Source organism: Mytilus galloprovincialis, chromosome 7 (genome assembly GCF_965363235.1).
Source record: "Mytilus galloprovincialis chromosome 7, xbMytGall1.hap1.1, whole genome shotgun sequence".
Taxonomy (NCBI): Eukaryota; Metazoa; Mollusca; class Bivalvia; order Mytilida; family Mytilidae; genus Mytilus; species Mytilus galloprovincialis.
The window spans coordinates 83,756,378-83,776,153 of record NC_134844.1 but is presented as its reverse complement, the minus strand read 5'-3'; the positions used below and the strand labels follow the sequence as shown (position 1 = coordinate 83,776,153).

Sequence of the window (19,776 nt, the reverse complement as noted above, 5' to 3'; positions counted from 1 at the left end):
CTGTTTACAAAACTATGAATTTTTCGAAAAACTAAGGATTTTCTTATCCCAGGCATAGATTTAACCTTAGCTGTATTTGGCACAACTTTTTGGAATTTTGAATCCTCAATGCTCTTCAACTTTGTACTTGTTTAGCTTTGTAAATATTTTGATGTGAGCGTCACTGATGAGTCTTATGTAGACGAAACGCGCGTCTGGCGTACTAAATTATAATCCTGGTACTTTTGATAACTATTATTTGATAATAGTTTAATATAAAACAGTTTCCTTAAAAAAGATAATTTCACACATTTTAAGTTAAAGAAATATTAAATGATTAAAAATTTCAGAAAAAATATTAAAAAAAACTAAAACAAACCCAATATTTAGATATAGAATTATATATAGCCAACTTCAGATTGTTGTCCAAGTAACCTTGGGAGTAATGACAACTAAACGTTTTAAAATTGGTTCTGCTGCATACGAAGAAAAAAAAATCAGTGAGTTTTCACGTTTTTGCTTTTGAAAGATTTTTTTATGTATTGATGCATGATTAAGGTGGTACCCAGTAAACACCACAGGGAGATAACTCTGTAAAATCAGCAGAACGTTTTAATGATGTTGTGTTCATGAGGGAATATTAAGCTGATCAATGATCAAAATAAGTGTTTGTCAAACTGCTATATAACCAGTGTAATTTTTCTGATTAAACGGTTGGTTCAAATTTAATTTTTATATTTTTGTGAAAGGGTCAAAGTAAATAATTTGTCAAAATTTTAAGAAAATTAAACGAGCCAAATTAATTTTAGTTAAAGTGTTAGGTACCACCTTAAGAACCAAAAAATGATTTTTTATCTACATTCATTACCTCTGGCCCTGTCCTGAAAATCATTTTGAATTAAAGAAATTTATGTATCTTCCACATACTATGAGCTCTGATTCATTGTCAGGGTTTTAAGTATTTTGTTGTAAATATCAGCTCTTAACAATTTTTTAAAGTTTTGGATTGGCTGTTTTTGGTGACAAGTGATATTACTATTATTGAATTACATAGTAAAATGTATGCCTTTAATATTATTCTAAAACTGTAGTGGTTAATTATATCTAAGTTTTATAGCTTTGACTTCGGCAATATCAAACAAATTAGTTCTATTGTTTGGCCTCAGATTCGTGATGAAATTTTCGATTTCATTAGAATGATAATGAAGAAAAGTTGATTAGAACTTTTATTTTTACCTATCTTAATTGTCATCTGACATATGGGGACTGTTTTAATATTATATTGATATTTGTATAACTGTTTTGTATTGGTATATTAACTTTCTTGGGAATAGAAAGGTCTTTGATCTAAGCAAACATTTTTATAGCGAGGGTTTTAAAAAAGATCACAATTTCATTATCCTGGTAAATACTAAGGTGCATGGGTGGTATTCCTACTGAAACTATCATTCTATCTATTTCTGTAACCTTTCCCGCCATTTAATACACCAAATATTGAATGATAGAAGATGACGACGAAAGTTTCCATGGCATAAATGTATTTATATCATTGAAAAAATTTGCTGTCTGTTCATCTGTTTGTTAGTCTGAAAAAATAGTTTCCAGATAATGATTTTAGTATCCCTTAATTGATTGAAATGCATTATAGGTGTAAAATTTAGGGAAGTTACAGAATTCTTTTGATTTTTGGGTTAATGGGTTAAAGGTCAGAGATCAAGGTCACTTTTACTATACGGTAACTTTATTTCTTTAGGAAAAATGGTTTAACTAGAGTTTTTCCTGCTTGCATTATGTATCCTGTCATACTTTGAACCACACTATTATTATATTTATTATTATTACTTTAACTGTTAAGTCAGTTTTTGTTATATCTATTTTGCGTGACTGTATTTATGCATCCCGTCATACTTTGAACGACGAAATTATTTTATGTCTACCTGTGCGAATTTCAAACGCGCAATTTTACACCAGTACTCAAAACCCTCCTTCCTTGATGGGTGCATTTTACATATACAAATAAAATCGTATAATATAATCAACATGAGGATGTTAATTTGATGTATGCCTTTTTGTACCCCTATTTTTGACATTTTTACCTATTGTGTCTGTTTGTTTTGTTCACGCATCGGTGATAATATAATGGAATTTGATGCGACTGTCATACAAGTGAGAGGTTTAGCTATCTATAAACCCAGGGTCAATCCACCATTTTCTACATTTGAAAATGCCTGTACCAAGTCAGGAATATGACAGTTCTTGTCCATTCGTTTTTTGATGCGTTTTGTTATTTGATTTTGCCATGTGATTATGGACTTTCCGAATTGATTTTCCTCCTGAGTTCAGTATTTTTGTGATTTTACTTTTTGCATAACAATTTATAGAGGTAAGATATAGGAATGTTAAAGAAGTCCTTCGATCTTAGGCTCAATATATTAAAGGTCAAGGTCACTGTTACTCTAATGCATGCAAGGAAATGTAGAACACTTGACATACTGTGGATTCGTTTATTTTCGTGGGTTTCAATTCTGGTGGATTGAGATGGATATGTGATTTCCTGGTTCTGCCAAAGTCTAGATACTATACTTAATATAGAAATTTGTATTTCGTCGAACATTTAAATTCGTGGTTCACATGTACCTATGAAACCCACAAAAATTGGTTTAATATTTCTTTATTAGGCATTCAGTCTATGATATTTATTCCTTATCAGAGACTAGTTGACAGTAATATTATACTCTTAGTCACTCTATACTTAAGATTTTTAAAACAGTATACTTTTGCTATCCGCAGACAAGTTTTTTTGAAAACAGTACTTTTGCTATTGGTAGATTTTTAAAAATTTTAAACTACTTTTGATATAAGCAGTATTTTTTTTCAAGCAGAAGAGAATCAGTGACTATTGAATTCAGATTTTGTATTGATTACATTTAGAAATGATCCCATGATACTTCAAATGTTAGGTATATATAATTGTTGACACATCGTAAGATTTAGCCTGCAGTATTTATCATTACAGTTTTCATTATCGCCAAAGGTCATATTTTTGCTGTACTTCAAGAAAACAAAAGGTGCAAGATCACATGTTTCACTGCAAAGTGCATTCTGTATTTAAAAAATCTTTATTTCTCTTGATTTATATAATATCATGCAGTCATGATTGAATACAAACTGGTCTGTATAACAGCATGAAGATGAAAATATAAAGAATTCTCAAACAAATTAAGCAATACATGAATCTTATTATTCAGGTGTGAGAATCTGTTGAGAAGTTTCCTGTGATTTCTTGAAATTCATTAATCAAATTCAAGAGAACTGATGTTTTTGACTCTGCTATGACATAATCATTCATCTCATAAAATAAGTTGATAAATAGCATTCCAGTCATCATAACCTACATTTTATGATAAGGGCTGCATCTGTTAGAATGAAATATGCAAATGAGTATACATAGGCGGATCCAGGGGGGCTGGGGGAAAAAATTTGGTTGATTATATAGGGAATCACTGAAGCACGACTGGAGAGGGCCCCCTTAGGTCAGTCAGCCGGCCCTCCCTTAGGAAAAGTCCATCAAACATTTGTTACTGTGGATTCATTATTTTTCGTTGGATACCAATTTTTATTGGGTACCGTGGATACAGCTCCATGAATTCAAATGTTTAAGAATAACATATTTTCAAAAGGCTTTGTATACAGAGATAGCCAAAACCACAAAAATCAAATATCAGGTTGAAAAATGTTGTATGCATAGTTAATGTACATTGTAACTGTGTAAAAACTGAGTGCTTAAACATTTTAGAACCCTACAATACAGACCAAAATTCTTATTTTATTTCATATTTGAAAGTTCCGACATTAAAAAATTCAAGTCTTTAACAATGTATACATGCACTTGCATAAGGTCAATTACTAATCAACACATCTCACATTATAAACTTTTTGTTTTTTCTTTCTCTAGAAATACCCATGGCTTAAATAAGGGGGACACAGTATACGACATGTAGATTCTATCATATAGTTAGTTAGAAAATGTCAGAACTTTGCCATAGTCGTGGGTCCATTGGGGTCTAAGCGTGACGCGGGATTGTCGATTTTTTGTAAAAGTCAAATTATTGTGTCGTGAAAATGGGAAATGAGGTCTTGTGGGACCCGGGAAATGACAAAAAAATGATAATTGCTTACGTACATAGTGTAAGCAGGATACAGGAATCTGACAAAACAGTAAACGGGATCCGGGATCGGAACTCCCAAATGAAACCCCCATAGTCAATTCCTATCTCTGAGATCTTGGTTCAGCATTTTAGACTTTTTTGGATTATGGGATATTTCATTTCAGCAACAACAAAATGTAGGGAAACAGGGAATTCCACATCAGATATTAAAGTTTTCATATTCAAGTTTCTTGGTAAAAATTTTGAATTAATTTTTTTTATTGTGGCAACTGTCAGAGAAAACTTATCCTATGTTTCTATTAACTTGGATGGACTTGGACCATTGTACTGAACTTGTAATTATTCCAAAAACAATTAATGCAGTTTTTATTTTGACCAAGTTTTTGATGGAAAACTTTGATGGTGACAACCTATGACTAAGACCAAGTTTAACTGGACAAAGTTTTCTTTATACAGGCTTTTGACCAGGTTATCCTAGTTACAACCAAGCTTAATTAAGTATAACATTATAATTTTCTGTGCTTCATATATAGATATATAGGAAGATGTGGTATGAGTGCCAATGAGATAACTTTCCATCCAAGGAACATTTTATAAAAGTAAACCATTATAGGTCAAGGTATGGCCTTCAACACGGAGCCTTGGCTCACACCAAACAGCAAGCTATAAAAGGCCCAAAAAATTACTAGTGAAAAACCATAAACGTATTTACACTCTTGGTATTTAGCTGTATCTTGCCTCAGAATGACCTTAAATCAACTCTGAATCACCTTTTGACTTCAAGCAACAATCACTATTAAATTGTGACGTCAAATATTTAAAATTATGATGTCAAAGTTTACGGGAACCTGTGTGATTTTACGTTATGGCGGACAAATTTGCATACAAGTGTAAAGACGTCTATTCAAACAGGAAAACCTTTGAATTGTTATCATTATTTTTTCAGTTCCACATGCAAACCTGTATATTTTGATCAACCCGATCAGACTGATGGTTGATTATCTAACTTTGTTGTGGACAAACTACTTCCTGTTGAACCTGGCTCAAAGTATGGTAAGTCAGTTGTACCAACTATTTTGTGATATTTTTTTTTGATTAAATACTTTTATATTGTGATAGAAATTGTACAAGTTACAGTAGTTGAATCACCTAAATTGACTTTCAATATAAATAAGAAGATGTGGTACAAGTGCCAAGGAGACAACTCTCAATCCATAAGTCACAATGTATAAAAAGCTAACAATTATAGGTAATAAAATGGCTTGCAACATGAAGTCTTGGCTCACACTGAACTGCAAGCTTAGTATAGGGCACCAAAATGACTAGTAAAAAAAAAATTCAAACAGGAAAACCAACATTCAAAGAAAAACACATATGAACTACACCAACAAATGACAACCACTAAAAAGGCAGTGGGTTTCAATGTTTTATGCACCAACCTTCACACAAACCTAATACATTACAGTGTTACATAAAAAGCCCTATAAAATATCAATTAAAATGGCTTAACTGCAATCAAAAAGACATTAAAAGAAACGCAAGTGAACATACACTGAAAGAATATTAAAAGATCTTAATGCAACATTCATTGACATTGATAAGGTTACCGTTACTAAAAACAATTTCCAACGAGTTATTGCCTTTAATTTCTGATATTTTACCTTTTTATCAGAACAAGTGAACACAACTGAATTTTCTTAAATGACAATTTAAATTATTCTTGGTTTAAGTATGCTTTCTTTGCTTTTTTGAAAACTATAAAAGATTAAAGATAAATTTAAACAGCAATATCATTAGCAAAATAAGATCTACAAATAAGTCAACATGATAGAATTTGTTGATCAACTTCATCACTATAAGGTTTAAGATATAACCCATTTTTATGCCCCACCTACAATAGTAGAGGGGCATTATGTTTTTTGGTCTGTCCGTCTGTTCATCCGTGCGTCCGTTTGTCCCGCTTCAGGTTAAAGTTTTTGGTCAAGGTAGTTTTTGATGAAGCTGAAGTCCAATCAACTTGAAACTTAGTGCACATGTTCCTTATGATATGATCTCCTAATTTCATGGTCCACTGATTATATATAGAAAATGAAAGTGCAATTTAAGTTTAGGTCAAAGTTTTTAGTCAAGGTAGTTTTTGATGAAGCTGAAGTCCAATATTAAAACTTGAGACTTAGTACACATGTTTCTTATGATATGATCTTTCTAATTTTTAAGACAAATAAGATTTCTGACCACAATTTCAAGGTTTTCTGAACATGGTTAAAGTTTTTGGTCAAGGTAGTTTTTGATGAAGTTGAAGTCCAATCAACTTGAAACTTAGTACACATGTTCCATATGGTATGATCTTTCTAATTTTATTGCCAAATTAGATTTTTTACCCAATTTCACGGTCCATTAATTGAACATGGAAAATGATGGTACGAGTGGGGCATCTGTGTACTTTGGACACAGTCTTGTTAGTTTTGAAATCCCTTTGGAATCTTTCGCCTCTCTTTAATAGTTATATATATTCTGAATATTGTACTGGTATGAACTACTCTAACATTGAATCAAACTTTGTATTCTCTTTGTGTTCTTTGTCCAACATGGATAAATAATCCTGTCTTGCATAAAAAAAAACAAACATTAAAATAAACAAGCTTCAATACAACCATTGATTGGGTTTCCTTTATCTATTGTTAATTAGCTGGAACTTTTAATGACATATTTACAAGTTCAGTTGGTACTTAGTGAATTATATTTTTTTGATAAATCAGTTGTATTGGAAGGATTTAATTTTAAAACAGTCTGCATTTGCTTGTTGCATGTATTTCACTTTTATACATTTCCTTTGTGTGTTAGTTTAATCATTGAACTGGTTACTCGATCACGGTTATAGAAAGTAATAGAGTTTATAAAGTTTACCGCTGAAGAATATATATCTTTATTTAAAGTTCTTACAATCGTTCTAAAGAAGTTTGAGATTTTGTTTGCCCAGTGACAATGTGGGATATCAGGGGGTATGTGAGCTTGCACACAAGTGTCTTTAATTATAAAGCTTAAATTATCCGTGAATTTATTTTTTTGAATTTTAAGTGATAGATACATTTTCTTACATCAGATGATCAAAATTTTAACCAAATTTGTAATTCAGATTCTTTAGATACACCATTTATACACCTTATCGCTATTTGTCTGCCATTACTGGACATCACACAGGTTCCTGTAAAATTTTGATGTCATAATACAAAATATCTGAAGCCACAATGGAAAAGTGATTGTTGTATGACGTCAATAGTTCAAGCGCGACAGATTTTCAGGTCAGCTGGTAATAGCGATAAGGTGTATTAAGTACCAATGCTTCTTAAATATGCTAATTTACTAGATTGTGGGTGAAATGGGTGAATATAAAATTACAAAAAATGTAATGATTATTTATGCAATTTTTCTGAAAAAACAATTTCTTTGGAATTAAAGAGTGTTGTGTATTTTATTTTATTCTTCACATTGAACTCTGTACATAGAAAATTAAGCAAATCATGCTCGTAAAATAAACTTAATGCAAATACCAAGTTTTACAATAATTAAGCTAATCAGCAAGAACTAACATACTTTAATCTTCTCTAATCCTGTTTAATATTCAGCTAATGAAAATAATCTTTTGTGAAATCTTTTATCAAATGCTTTCAAAAGGTTTACTGTGGAAAAGATGATAATGTCAAACTCTTTGCAGTCTTGATTTTTAACATGCTAACTTAATTACGTCTTTATGTAAATTTAAACTTATGTAATAATGCTAATTAAGCTACCTTGTAGTGATTTTAAAAGCTTGATATAGAATGTAAATTGTCTACTGTGTCTGTACTGAATGTTAGCATGGTCAAATAATTCATGGAATTGTATTTATTCAGTACAATCGGTTCATGAGAAATATGTCAAACATTTACTGTTTAAATGGGCTTTGAGTGGATACAACTTGCACTCATATTTTAATTTTGGTAAGGTAATTCCTTTCTTTCATCACAGTACACTTTAATACCACAGGAAAATAAGTTTCTCTCTGAAATGAAATACCTTTTTTAAAGATGCTAAAAGTGGGCTTCCTATATTAGTCAGGTTTGTTGTAGGTATTAAGCACCATTTTCAGTAACATAGGCTATTTTCATTGTAGTCAGTTTTTATTGGTGTAGAGAGTTTTAATACCCCAAGAGTACTACTGAATTCTGGAAGGAAAATTGGCAATCCTATTCAATCAATATCACAGTTCAGCTGGTAGACAGAATGGAAAATCTTAAAATTTTCATAAACTGTATCGTGTGAAAATATTTTTATGCCCCATTTTTATGCATTATGTTTTCTGGTCTGTGCGTCGATGGCTCGTCCAATGGTTTGTTCGTTTATCCCTTCGTTCATCCTTCTGTCCCACTTCAGGTTAAAATTTTTGGTCGAGGTAGTTTTTGATGAAAATGAAGTCCAATCTACTTGAAGCCTAGTTTACATGTTCCCTATGATATAACATTTCTAATTTTAATGCCAAATTAGAGTTTTTACTCCATTTTCACGGTCCACTGAAGATAGAAAATGGTAGAGCGGATGGGGCATTTGTGTACTATGGACACATTCTTGTTAAAATTTGATTACAGAATAGAATAAGATTTTAACAGGAGTGATTTATAAGATTGGATGTGTCTGAAAATAATTAGAAATTTTTTCTTTGTTTGATCTTTTGGCATGCATGAGTAAAATTGAGCAGGGATTCCCTTTAATATTTCTAGGTTTTCCCTTGATGGAGTCAAAAAGCAAGACATAGGTAAGCTGTTTCTGGCGTCTAAGTGATGACAGCAGCTAGGCATCAATAATGTATTAGTTTGTGATAAAGTCTAGTTAATGGTGAACCACTAGTGGTAGGTCAATCATATTTGGTATGCAGTTGTATTAGCATTGAGTCATCTCATTTCCATGGCGATTATTATATCATATGTGACCCTGCCCCTTCAGTCATGGTGACTTTAAACCTTGAAGCTTTTACTTATAGTTAACATGTTTTGCTTATAGTTAACATGTGAGCTGCGTCGGATAGAAATCGACCTTATGCAAGTGCATGTACACATATACATATCTAAAACTTTGATCGATTTTGGAATAACTAAGATATAAAAGCTGCATTTTGGTACGTTTAAAAGGGTTGTCTTCTTATGAAAACCTACCTTGGAACAATTACAGACTTTCCGTAGAAATTATTTTAACCCAAAATAGGTTAACAGAGGTATTGATTTTCGTTTGCATAAGGTCGATTTCTATCCGACGCAGCTCATGTATTAGTTTGTGATTAGATCAGTTCAAGGGGACTGGCTTCAAAGGCAATATTTACTGTAGTTGATACATTTATTCATTTCAGAGTGCAGAACAAGACACTCAGAAACCGCCAGAACATATTGATATCAAACTGGAATCTGTGATGCCAAGAGTAAGTCCTTTTTCTTAAAAGGGGAATAGAGGGGCAAATATACCAGACGAACGTTCAAACTCATATGTCGAAAATAAACAGAAAATGTCATGACTAGAAAAGAAAAAGACCAATAGAAAAACAAAAATAAAAATACACAAAATGTGGCAACATAGAAAAACTAAAGTCTGAATGACTTGAACCCCATGGGGGTAATCTCAAGTGAACTATGGCAACTTTTTGTGATACATATATATTTTAAAGTCTTCTTAATTTTAATCATTCAAACCATTTTGTCAAAAAATGAACAGCTATGGTTTTACTTTATTGAGAATTTGTCCTTGATTTAATTTTTTTGTACAAATTTTATAGTTGATAGTCCGTATTGATGAAAAACTTGGAACAGAATCTGACTGTCCAGCAGGGATGCAGATACAGATATCTAAACTTACAGGTTCCAATACACGTGTAGAGGAAGGTGATACTTTAAAGGACTTGTCAGATCTCATTAACAATTATAGTGGAGCAAATTTATTTAACAGTGATTCATTCCCAAATGAACAAAATCCAATTGTTACCATTCCAAAACATTTTGAAAATCATGCCAAGATGGCCGACAATGCATTTATTTGTCAGTATGCAAAAGACTTGCTCACTCCAAAACAAACACTTTCTGATATATCCCCAGGACTAGAGATGGGTAAGGAAGCTTTATCTAAACTGCTGAACACTAATACATTAAAACGCAATGCCAATCTGGATTTTTGGAGTTTCACTGCAGATCAAGTTTGGATAGATTTTATTGGTATTGCTAAATCTCGACCTCTACCATTTGTACAAGCTATACCAATAAAGTTTTGGATATGTCGGCCATTGACAGTAGATCAATGGTCCCATACATCTAGTCATTTTAAACTTGTGCCAAATGAACGAAAAGACAATAGGACTTTGACAAGTCCAGAGCGTGAAACACGCAAGGCTAGAATGCTTTTGAAGCAATACTATAATGAGGACAAGAAATCGTGCAATGGTGATCATGATGACAATAAAGATAAAAAATCTTGTGACAATCCTGAAGGGCGGAGCAATAGTATGGGTGCCGACGGGCATGTGCAATCGAAATTTTTATGTGATATCAATCTATTGGTTCATGTTGGTGGACCAATCAAAGCTCAGATGACTCATTTCCAGTATTTATGTTTACTACGTATCATGGACTCCTTTACAGTCTTTCAGTCCCAGTTAGCAGCAGATATGAACTATTTTGATCAAAGTTCAGCTGCTCCGGTGTTTAGGTTTGCAGTACCAATAATGATTCATGAATTGGAATTTGCGATGATTTGTCCCTCCATCGTTCAGGTCTTGCCTAGCAACCAAGTGGAAATATCAACAGATGATATGTCTACTAATGATAGCAGTTCAATATCAGAAGAAAAATGTAGTTCCCAGCAGCCTCTACATGGTGAGATCAAAGGTCAGATGCATGCTACTGCAACATTTAAGAGATATGATTTTTGTAAAATATTGTTTCTTAGTTTTCAATGTCAAACTAAGAAATTAATTGACTGTTATATGAAGAAAATGTTTTATGAACTTGAATTTAGACCTTTTATAACCAATGACATAACTCTAGAAAATTCTAAAACCAATGATTAAAAATGGGAATGGAAATATGGAATGTGTCAAAGAGACAACAACCTGACCATAGAACAGACAACAGCAGGTCACCAATAGGTCTTCAATGCAGCAAAAAGCTCTCGCACCCGGAGGCGTCCATCAGCTTGCTCCTAAACAAATATGTATACATACTTTTGCCAGGCAAACCAATGAAATTAGATATCCCTGATAAGACAAGTTTTACTTAATCATTGGAAATAAAGAAATCCAGTATTCTGATACAATAAGTTATATACATTGATGAAACTTGATTTTTAGAAGACTGAAGTCAATAGGACTCTTAAACATCCTGTTTTTTTTAAACAAAACTTTGCATTAAAAATTATGTATAAAAATAATTATTTTATGAATTTGTCTGTCATGCATTGCAACAATATTCATTTTTTTCCTTCAGATAATCACAGTTTAGGTATTGATTTTTATCCAAATGAAGAAGGTGCACTACAAGTTCATCCTATGATAACTAAATCTCTCAGTGATTCAACAATACAGTGTCACATGATAGAGGGTAACATTCAAGGTCAAATACCAGAGATTGAAGTTACACAGAATCTAAGTGTTTATTCAAACTCAGAAGTGAACTTGACTACTCAAGGTCATAGTTACAGTACTAGTTCTACACGAACAAATGATTCAGGTTACACTTCAGAAAATAAATTTAGGCCAACGGCAGGCAAAGCAAATAAGATGAAAAAGTCCTTTGCAACAGCCATGTTTACCTTGACCGACAAAATAAAAAATCTTGCAGACGACAGCAGCTCAAATGCTGATGAAGATGCACTGTCGATAAAAACTGATAATTCAGATGATGACACAGATTTTGAAATGTTGACTTTTGATGAGAATGAGTTTCCAGTGTTCTCACATCATAAAAACAGATCAGAGACTGGGTCAGAAACAGACACTCAAGATGGCATGTCCACAATGGGAGCAGAACTTGATGCTGCTGTTGCTAAAGGAAGAGAACAGGTAAAAAGATGTATTGGCATATACTTAATAGAAAAATAAAATTAAAAAAAATTGGGTCACTTTTATTTAAGCTCCAATCTGCCTTTGAAATAAGCATAGATTTTTGTAAAGGTACTTTTTTTCTGTTGAACTAATAGGAGAAATAGAGGTAATATCGAAGTAAAAAAAGAACTAAATTACAGAAATCCCTTAAAATTTACAAAAGTTTAGTTTAAGTACAGCTTAATTAAAAAAAATAATAAAGAATATAGGTCACCGATGAGTTATAAAATATATTTCAATTTTAATGCCACAACTGTAAGGACTAGTGAATTTAGCATATTTAGTACATATAATACAAGGATCTATTTTGATAGAATTATAGAACTATTTTTAATAAACAATAGATAAAAGAAGATGTGGTATGAGTGCTGATGAGACAGCTTTCCATCCAAGTCACAACTTGTAATAGAAATCAATGCATGGTTTTCAGCACAGAGCCTTTGCCCACACCAAACAGCATTATATAAAGGGCCCAAAAACTGACAAGTGTTAAACCATTCAAATGGGAAAACCAATGGTCTAATCTATATAAAAAAGAGAAACATTTATGAACCACATCAACAAACAACAACTATTGAACATCATATTCCTGACTAAGAACAGGTGCAAACAAATGCAGAGCTTTGAAATATTTAAAGACTTGATTTTTAAGATAGCAAATCACTCACCTCGTGAAATTGATCATTGGAAGTTGTCTTCTTTTGAAATATTTTTATAAATGTAAAATTTTAAATGTTTTTTATTATGAATGAATTTTATTGTTTATATTAGTTTAAACATATTTATTTATAGTGGATTGGGAAACAAGTTTTGCAACTTATATTAATCCCTTTCCACTTTGCGGGTAAGAGTACTGCCTTGTAGCGGCATTAGCCTACTCTTTTTCGAAATCTAACAGGGTGTCTTTAACGTGCAAGAGATATGGCTCTCTCTTAACACAGGTCAGCCATTTATTGTCCCCTTCCGACGGACTATCATCGTTTCCTCAAGACCATACTCGCAGATGGTGTCAAGGGAGAGCCAAAAATTGAGTTCCTGAAATTTTGATCCCAAACGGGAATCAAACCAGGAACCTTTGTGTTAGTAGTCCGATGCACTAACCACTACACCACGGCTCTTATTATGAAGTTTTAGGCTTAGAATGCTCTGACATAGGAATGATATGAACACTAAAAGATGACAATGTAATGTCTAAAAAAATGTAATTAGTATCAACTTTCAGCTAAATTCACTATAAGTAAACTTTTATAAATTTGATATGCCATCATGAGGATATTTTACATGGCATCTGTATATGGTCCGAGACCACAATTGTCGTCCCTTGATTTTCGTTGTTCACAAATATAGTCCCTAGTGTTGACAATGGGTTATTGCCATTAATTTTAATACCCCTTCCAAATTTATTTTTCCATGTTTAATGCCTTAAATTGCAAGAAGGGGGGGGGGGAAATTACACTGTAAAGAAATTTGGGTCCAGAATTTTAAAGGAAAGTAGTGATTTGGTCCAGCTGAAGAAGGTTTAAAATTAGCACTTCGGAAGCTGTCAAAAGATTTCACATCGCCCTAATCATAAAATTGTCCATATTTTGAGTTAGAGCCGATGAAGTTTTCTATAATTTTGATATAATTTGTCCCGAAAGTAGTACAACACACTGTAAAAGTTTCTTTGAGAAAACGCAGGTGGGATTTTCTTTATTTTCATTTATGTTCTAAAAGAAATGCACTACGAAATAATTGTGGTCTCGGACAATATATTAACAATGTAAGAATATGATCTTGTTCAATGTTTATGAAATATGTTGAAATGTAACTAAATAATTTTTTTCAGATTTCTGTGATACTATATAAATTGTGCCATCTTGAGCTGATACTCCAAAGTGATGGATTGGATACTACAGCAAGGATACAGTCACAAAAACTCTTAACCACACAGCCTGGAAACATGTGTTATGAAAACTTCTTTTCTACATTTGTATCAAGGAAAGGTATGTCAGACAAACTCTTTAGAACATATTGAAATGTGTTAAACAACAAAGTTTGTTTGTTAAAGCCAGATCTGTCACATAACATCTATTGCATTTCACCTTTTAAAGGTGAAATGCAATAGATGTTATGTGACAGATCTGTCATATCCACTTAAAAGCTCACAGTAAGATTACATCCATTTTTTTGGGAAAGGGATAGTTGTAGAATTGAAGGTCATGTTTTAAACCCCTGACTTGACCTTCAAAAATAAAAATTTATATTTTATATTTTTCAGGTTTTATGCATACTTTGTCAGAAAATACAGATGATACTTCAAAATCATCATTTCCTGTCAGATTCAAACTGGTTTCTGGTCCCTCTGTACCAGAAGCTTGTCTACAGCATGGGATACCTAGACCTACAGTGGAAACCAGTTTAATGGACGTCAGGGCACAGAACTTTGGACTGAAGTTTACGATGTCTGGCCTCACTAGCATGATGACCTTTATAGAGGACACAGTAAGCTCTGTTGCCATGCCAATGCATGTAGATGTCGACAGATTTTTGTTGACATTACAGGTAATATAATGTTAGAGGATTTACCCGTACGTTACAGAATTAGTTTCTGTTCCTTACCTTTAGCTTTTTACAATTAGATATTATGAAACTTGATAATAGTGTTTATTACCAAAAAAACAGACTTTTACCATTCTTGAGTTTTGTTCCTTTATAACCTTATATAGAAGCCGGGGCATTGTTTGTGTCCCATTGACAAATTCTCCATTTATTTTATTTGCAAAACAAAGGTCAATATATTTGGTCCTCTGAATTGTAGACTGGACACTTTTAGAGACGGTATCATTTCCAAGTAGTAAACTGTTTACACAAGTTAAATAAAGTGCATGTTTATAAATACAGGTCACTGATTATCACCTTTTGTTAAAGCTATCTTGTTTTTTCCCATCAAAATCAGATGACAGAATTATGACACAAGGTCTGAGGCAAGAGATCAAAGCAATCTTATCTTTTGACTTATCTTTTGACCTTGTCTTTGATATTCAACTGGTCAATTCCCTTCATATTGGAAACCATTTAAACATTAGTGTAATTGTAATGTGACAGAACAGGAATACTCTATTTTGCCTACAAGGTTTTTCAATACTGTCATCCAACATTCTCCAATATGATTAAAAGTCAACATGAACTGTAAAACAATTCTATTTATGATCATCATTTTTTTATGACAGGATGATGCAGTGCCAGTCATTCATGAGTCTGAGGTTCCACCTGCTACAGAACTGATGATTAGTAGGCTAAAAATAACCAGAGGTCAGGATGGAGTGCTCCATCTCAAAGGTAATCTATTCTGTTTAAGATAAAAATAAAGTATGTGTCTTATGACACACAACTTGTTGAATCTTTACAATTGATTATGTGGTCACCTAAATGATCAAAGTGTTAAAACAAATGTAAATTTTGTAAATTTAAGATATCTTCTTCAAAGTTCAGAAACTACATACTGTAAAATCAGAAATAATAGTGAAGAATGCAACATGGTTATAATCGCAATACTTTAAACAGAATTTTTCTCAATATCACTAAAAATTAATATCGCAATTTGGTCTAAATCTGAATTTACAGTATTAAAATAGAATACTTTTGTGACCAATAATATGATTATTCACACAGCTATTAGAATGAAGAAGTAGGAAATTTCATGTTAACCTGTTAAAATATAGTCTACTCAACTATGAAAATATTTTTGTTTGTTGATGCCAGTATTTATATTTTAATGAAAAATTAAAAAATTGAGAACAAAAATTGATATGGATTGCCACCTGGAAAGAAAGGTCACAAGGGTCAAACAATATTTAGGTGAAACAACCTGGATTCCTTGTCCAATAAAATTAGAACCACACCTGAAATTACCATTATCTGTTAATTATTATATAACAGAAAACAACAGGATCTTGACAGGTGAAATTTGCAGACTAAGCAAGTTTTCATGTTTATAAGATATGAATATAAAAACTATGTTTTGCCAAAGTAAAATGATTACTTCCAAAAGAACAGAGTTTGTTATTTTAGTAGTATAGATAAAATTGAGAAAGGAAATGGTGAATATGTCAAAGCGACAACCACCCGACCATAGAGCAAACAACAGCCGAAGGCAACCAATGGGTCTTCAATGTAGCGAGAATTCCCGCACCCGTAGGTGTCCTTCAGCTGGCCCCTAAAATATGCATAATAGTACAGTGATAATGGACGTCATACTAAACTCCGAATTATACACAAGAAACTAAAATTTAAAATCATACAAGACTAACAAAGGCCAGAGGCTCCTGACTTGGGACAGGCGCAAAATTGCGGCGGGGTTAAACATGTTTATGAGATCTCAACCTTCCCCCTATACCTCTAGCCAATGTAGAAAAGTAAAAGAATAACAATACGCACATTAAAATTCAGTTCAAGAGAAGTCCGAGTCTGATGTCAAAAGATGTAACAAAAGAAAATAAATAAAATGACAATAATACATAAATAACAACAGACTACTAGCAGTTAACTGACATGCCAGCTCCAGACCTCAATTAAACTGATTGAAAGATTATGTCTTCATCATATGAAAATCAGGTACAATCCCTCCCGTTAGGGGTTTAGTATCATACTATCATAAAATATATGAGAAGAACATAACCCGTGTCATGCCAACAACTGTTTTTTTAGAAATAAATGTGTTTAGTTCCGATGCAAAGACCCTATCAGTGAATCAATGTTAAAGCCAAAATATGCAATCTTTAATGACCTGACAACAGTATCGTAACTATATCCCCTTTTAATAAGTCTATTTAAAGGTTTTGTTAGTTTTTGAGGAGAATACTGACATTTTTGTGCTTTATAAAGAATATTTCCATAAAATTTTGGATGTGAAATACCTGAACGTATAAGATGTCTGCATGTTGAGTTATATTTACGAATTATTTCCTTATACCGGTGATAAAATTTAGTAAATGTTTTGACCAGTTTGTGATATCGAAAACCCTGGTGTAATAATTTTTCAGTAATACATAAATTTCTCTCGCTAAAATCTAATACATTGTTACATACACGAGCGAATTGTACAAGTTGAGATATATAAACACCATAAGATGGTGACAAGGGAACGTCACCATCTAAAAATGGATAATTAACAATAGGAAATGAAAAATCATCTCTTTTATCATAAATTTTTGTATTAAGCTTCCAGTTTATGATATAGATATCAAGATCGAGGAAAGGGCAGTGGTCATTGTTATCGTTAGCTTTATTTAAAGTAAGTTCTACAGGATAAATTTCTTTAGTATACATACTGAAGTCGTCATTATTTAGAGCCAATATATCATCCAAATATCTAAAAGTATTGTTAAATTTTTGTATCAAATGTTGTTTTGATGGGTCTTTGCTAATTTTAGTCATAAATTGTAACTCATAACAATACAAAAACAGGTCCGCAATAAGTGGTGCACAGTTAGTCCCCATTGGAATTCCAATAACTTGACGATATACGGAATCTCCAAAGCGAACAAAAAATGTTATCAAGTAAAAATTCAAGTGCATAAATAGTATCAAAGCATGTCCAATTGACATAGTTCTTTTGTTTATTGCTACTAAAAAATGATCTAAAAGAGTTTGAACATATGTACTCGCATTCCGACTTTTTAAATGCCCAGTTAATTAGGGATGTGAATTTTTTCTTAATAAGAATATGAGGCAAAGTGGTATATAGGGTAGAAAAATCAAAACTTTGAACAGATTCAAAATCACCAATATATGCATGCAATTTATCAAGTACTTCCAACGAGTTTTTGACACTCCAAAAGTAATTAATTCCACTATTTTCAAAGGCCTTATTTGAACAATTTATTATCAGGTTTTTTATTGTACCAAGTGTACTAGTAAGTAAAACAGACAATTTAGTAGTTGAACAATGGCTGGAAGATGAAATAAATCTATATTTGTAAGGTTTTTTGTGCAGCTTCGGAAGCCAGTACATAGTTGGGACTTTCATTGTGTTTGGTTCTGCTTGTAAAGAAGTAGCTAAAAGTTTATGTTTGTTACAGATGTCGTTTTCAGAAAATGAAGTCAGTTGGAATGTTGGTGAATTCGTGATTTCCTTTTGCAGAACCTCTATATAAAATTTACGTCAAACAATAATGATATTATTAGCAGCTTTATCAGCCGGGACAAAAACAAATTCCTTGGCTAGTTCTGTTAGTTTATTTTTGATACGCGAAATAGGGTTTTTATAGTTTTTGTCGAGGGTAAAATGTTCTTTAAAATGTTGTATTCGAATATCAACTATCTTCATTACTGAATTAAAAAAAGAGTCCAAAGATTTTTTGTCAGCTTTTTCCCGTTTTACCCATTTCAAACAGTAGGCGCGGAGTGAGTCGTTGATGATATTACGACACTCATTCCAGTTAATAGTTGACGGGGGACGATATTTAGGTCCTTTACTGAGGAATGATTTTAACTCTCGGTCGCGAACGATGTTAAGGTCTCCTGTTATAACATGGGAAATTGGTCCATAGGTGTATTCTGAATTACTGCAATTACACGACATAGGTGTATTTTCAGTGATATTTACATCTTTACACAATTTGCTATAATTAAACACATATTTTCGGGTAGATTTCTTGTAAATATAACAAATGAGAGGGAGTTCAGTATTATCAAAATATCCAGGAATTTGGTCTTTAACAGAATGGTCGTTAAAAATACCGGCAATATTTACAAAATCAAAACCTTTATTGACATACTTTATTTTAATAAAATGTTTTTTATGATCTTCAGGGCGATCAATTTTTGGAAACAGTTTAGAATAACAATATGCCATTATAATTTGGACAATTTCATACTTAGGACTGTAATATGAAATTGTGTTGCAATCCTCTAAAATTTTATTTAATTTATTTATAGGTAAAGAACAAAGCTTGGTTAACAGATAATGTCTGCCGTTGTTTTTTGAAATGGAAATTAGGTCCGAAATATTTGTATGGTTGGTCCGAAATTTTCTTTGATTGCGATTTTTTCTGCGTCCATGAGAACGATTTTTACGAACAGTTTTAGAAACTATATCCAAAATGTTAACAGAATCGGTTCTTGATATATTGCCAATTCCCATGATATTATCATTAAGACCGAGAGGGTAGACTGTCTGTAATTTTTTAATCCAATTTAATTCATTTATTTTTCGTGATCGTACAAACTTGGAATGAGATTCACCAGGCTGCTTATTTACTACTTCTAAAGGTTGAACTGTTAAATATTTAATAGGATGACTGTGCTTCTTAAGATGTTGATAAATGATCATACTTTTGAATTTATTGGGTCTTTTAAAACGATACAGGTGTTCTTGCGTGCGTTTAGATAAATATCGCCCAGTTTCACCTACGTACTGAATACCGCATCCCGGTTTGTTTCATGTGAGTAAATAAATAATACTGTTTGTTTTTCAAGTAATATCAGTTTCAAAATTTAGAGAAAATGTGCGACCATTAAATGTGGACC

General features: G+C 32.3%; 1 protein-coding gene across 2 annotated transcripts in view; it reads left to right on the top strand.

Moving 5' to 3' along the window:
- LOC143083855 (bridge-like lipid transfer protein family member 3B) overlaps nt 1–19,776 on the top strand; it is a 69,879-nt gene that overhangs the window by 41,627 nt on the left and 8,476 nt on the right. The window contains exons 11-17 of one of the 2 annotated variants that reach the window (XM_076260234.1): nt 5,095–5,201; nt 9,529–9,597; nt 9,949–11,038; nt 11,648–12,222; nt 14,093–14,249; nt 14,525–14,808; nt 15,477–15,585. In XM_076260234.1, the coding sequence (XP_076116349.1) occupies nt 5,095–5,201; nt 9,529–9,597; nt 9,949–11,038; nt 11,648–12,222; nt 14,093–14,249; nt 14,525–14,808; nt 15,477–15,585 (2,391 nt within the window). Of the gene's footprint in view, nt 1–5,094; nt 5,202–9,528; nt 9,598–9,948; nt 11,051–11,647; nt 12,223–14,092; nt 14,250–14,524; nt 14,809–15,476; nt 15,586–19,776 lie in introns of both variants that reach the window. The other variant, XM_076260233.1, reaches the window with a different exon arrangement.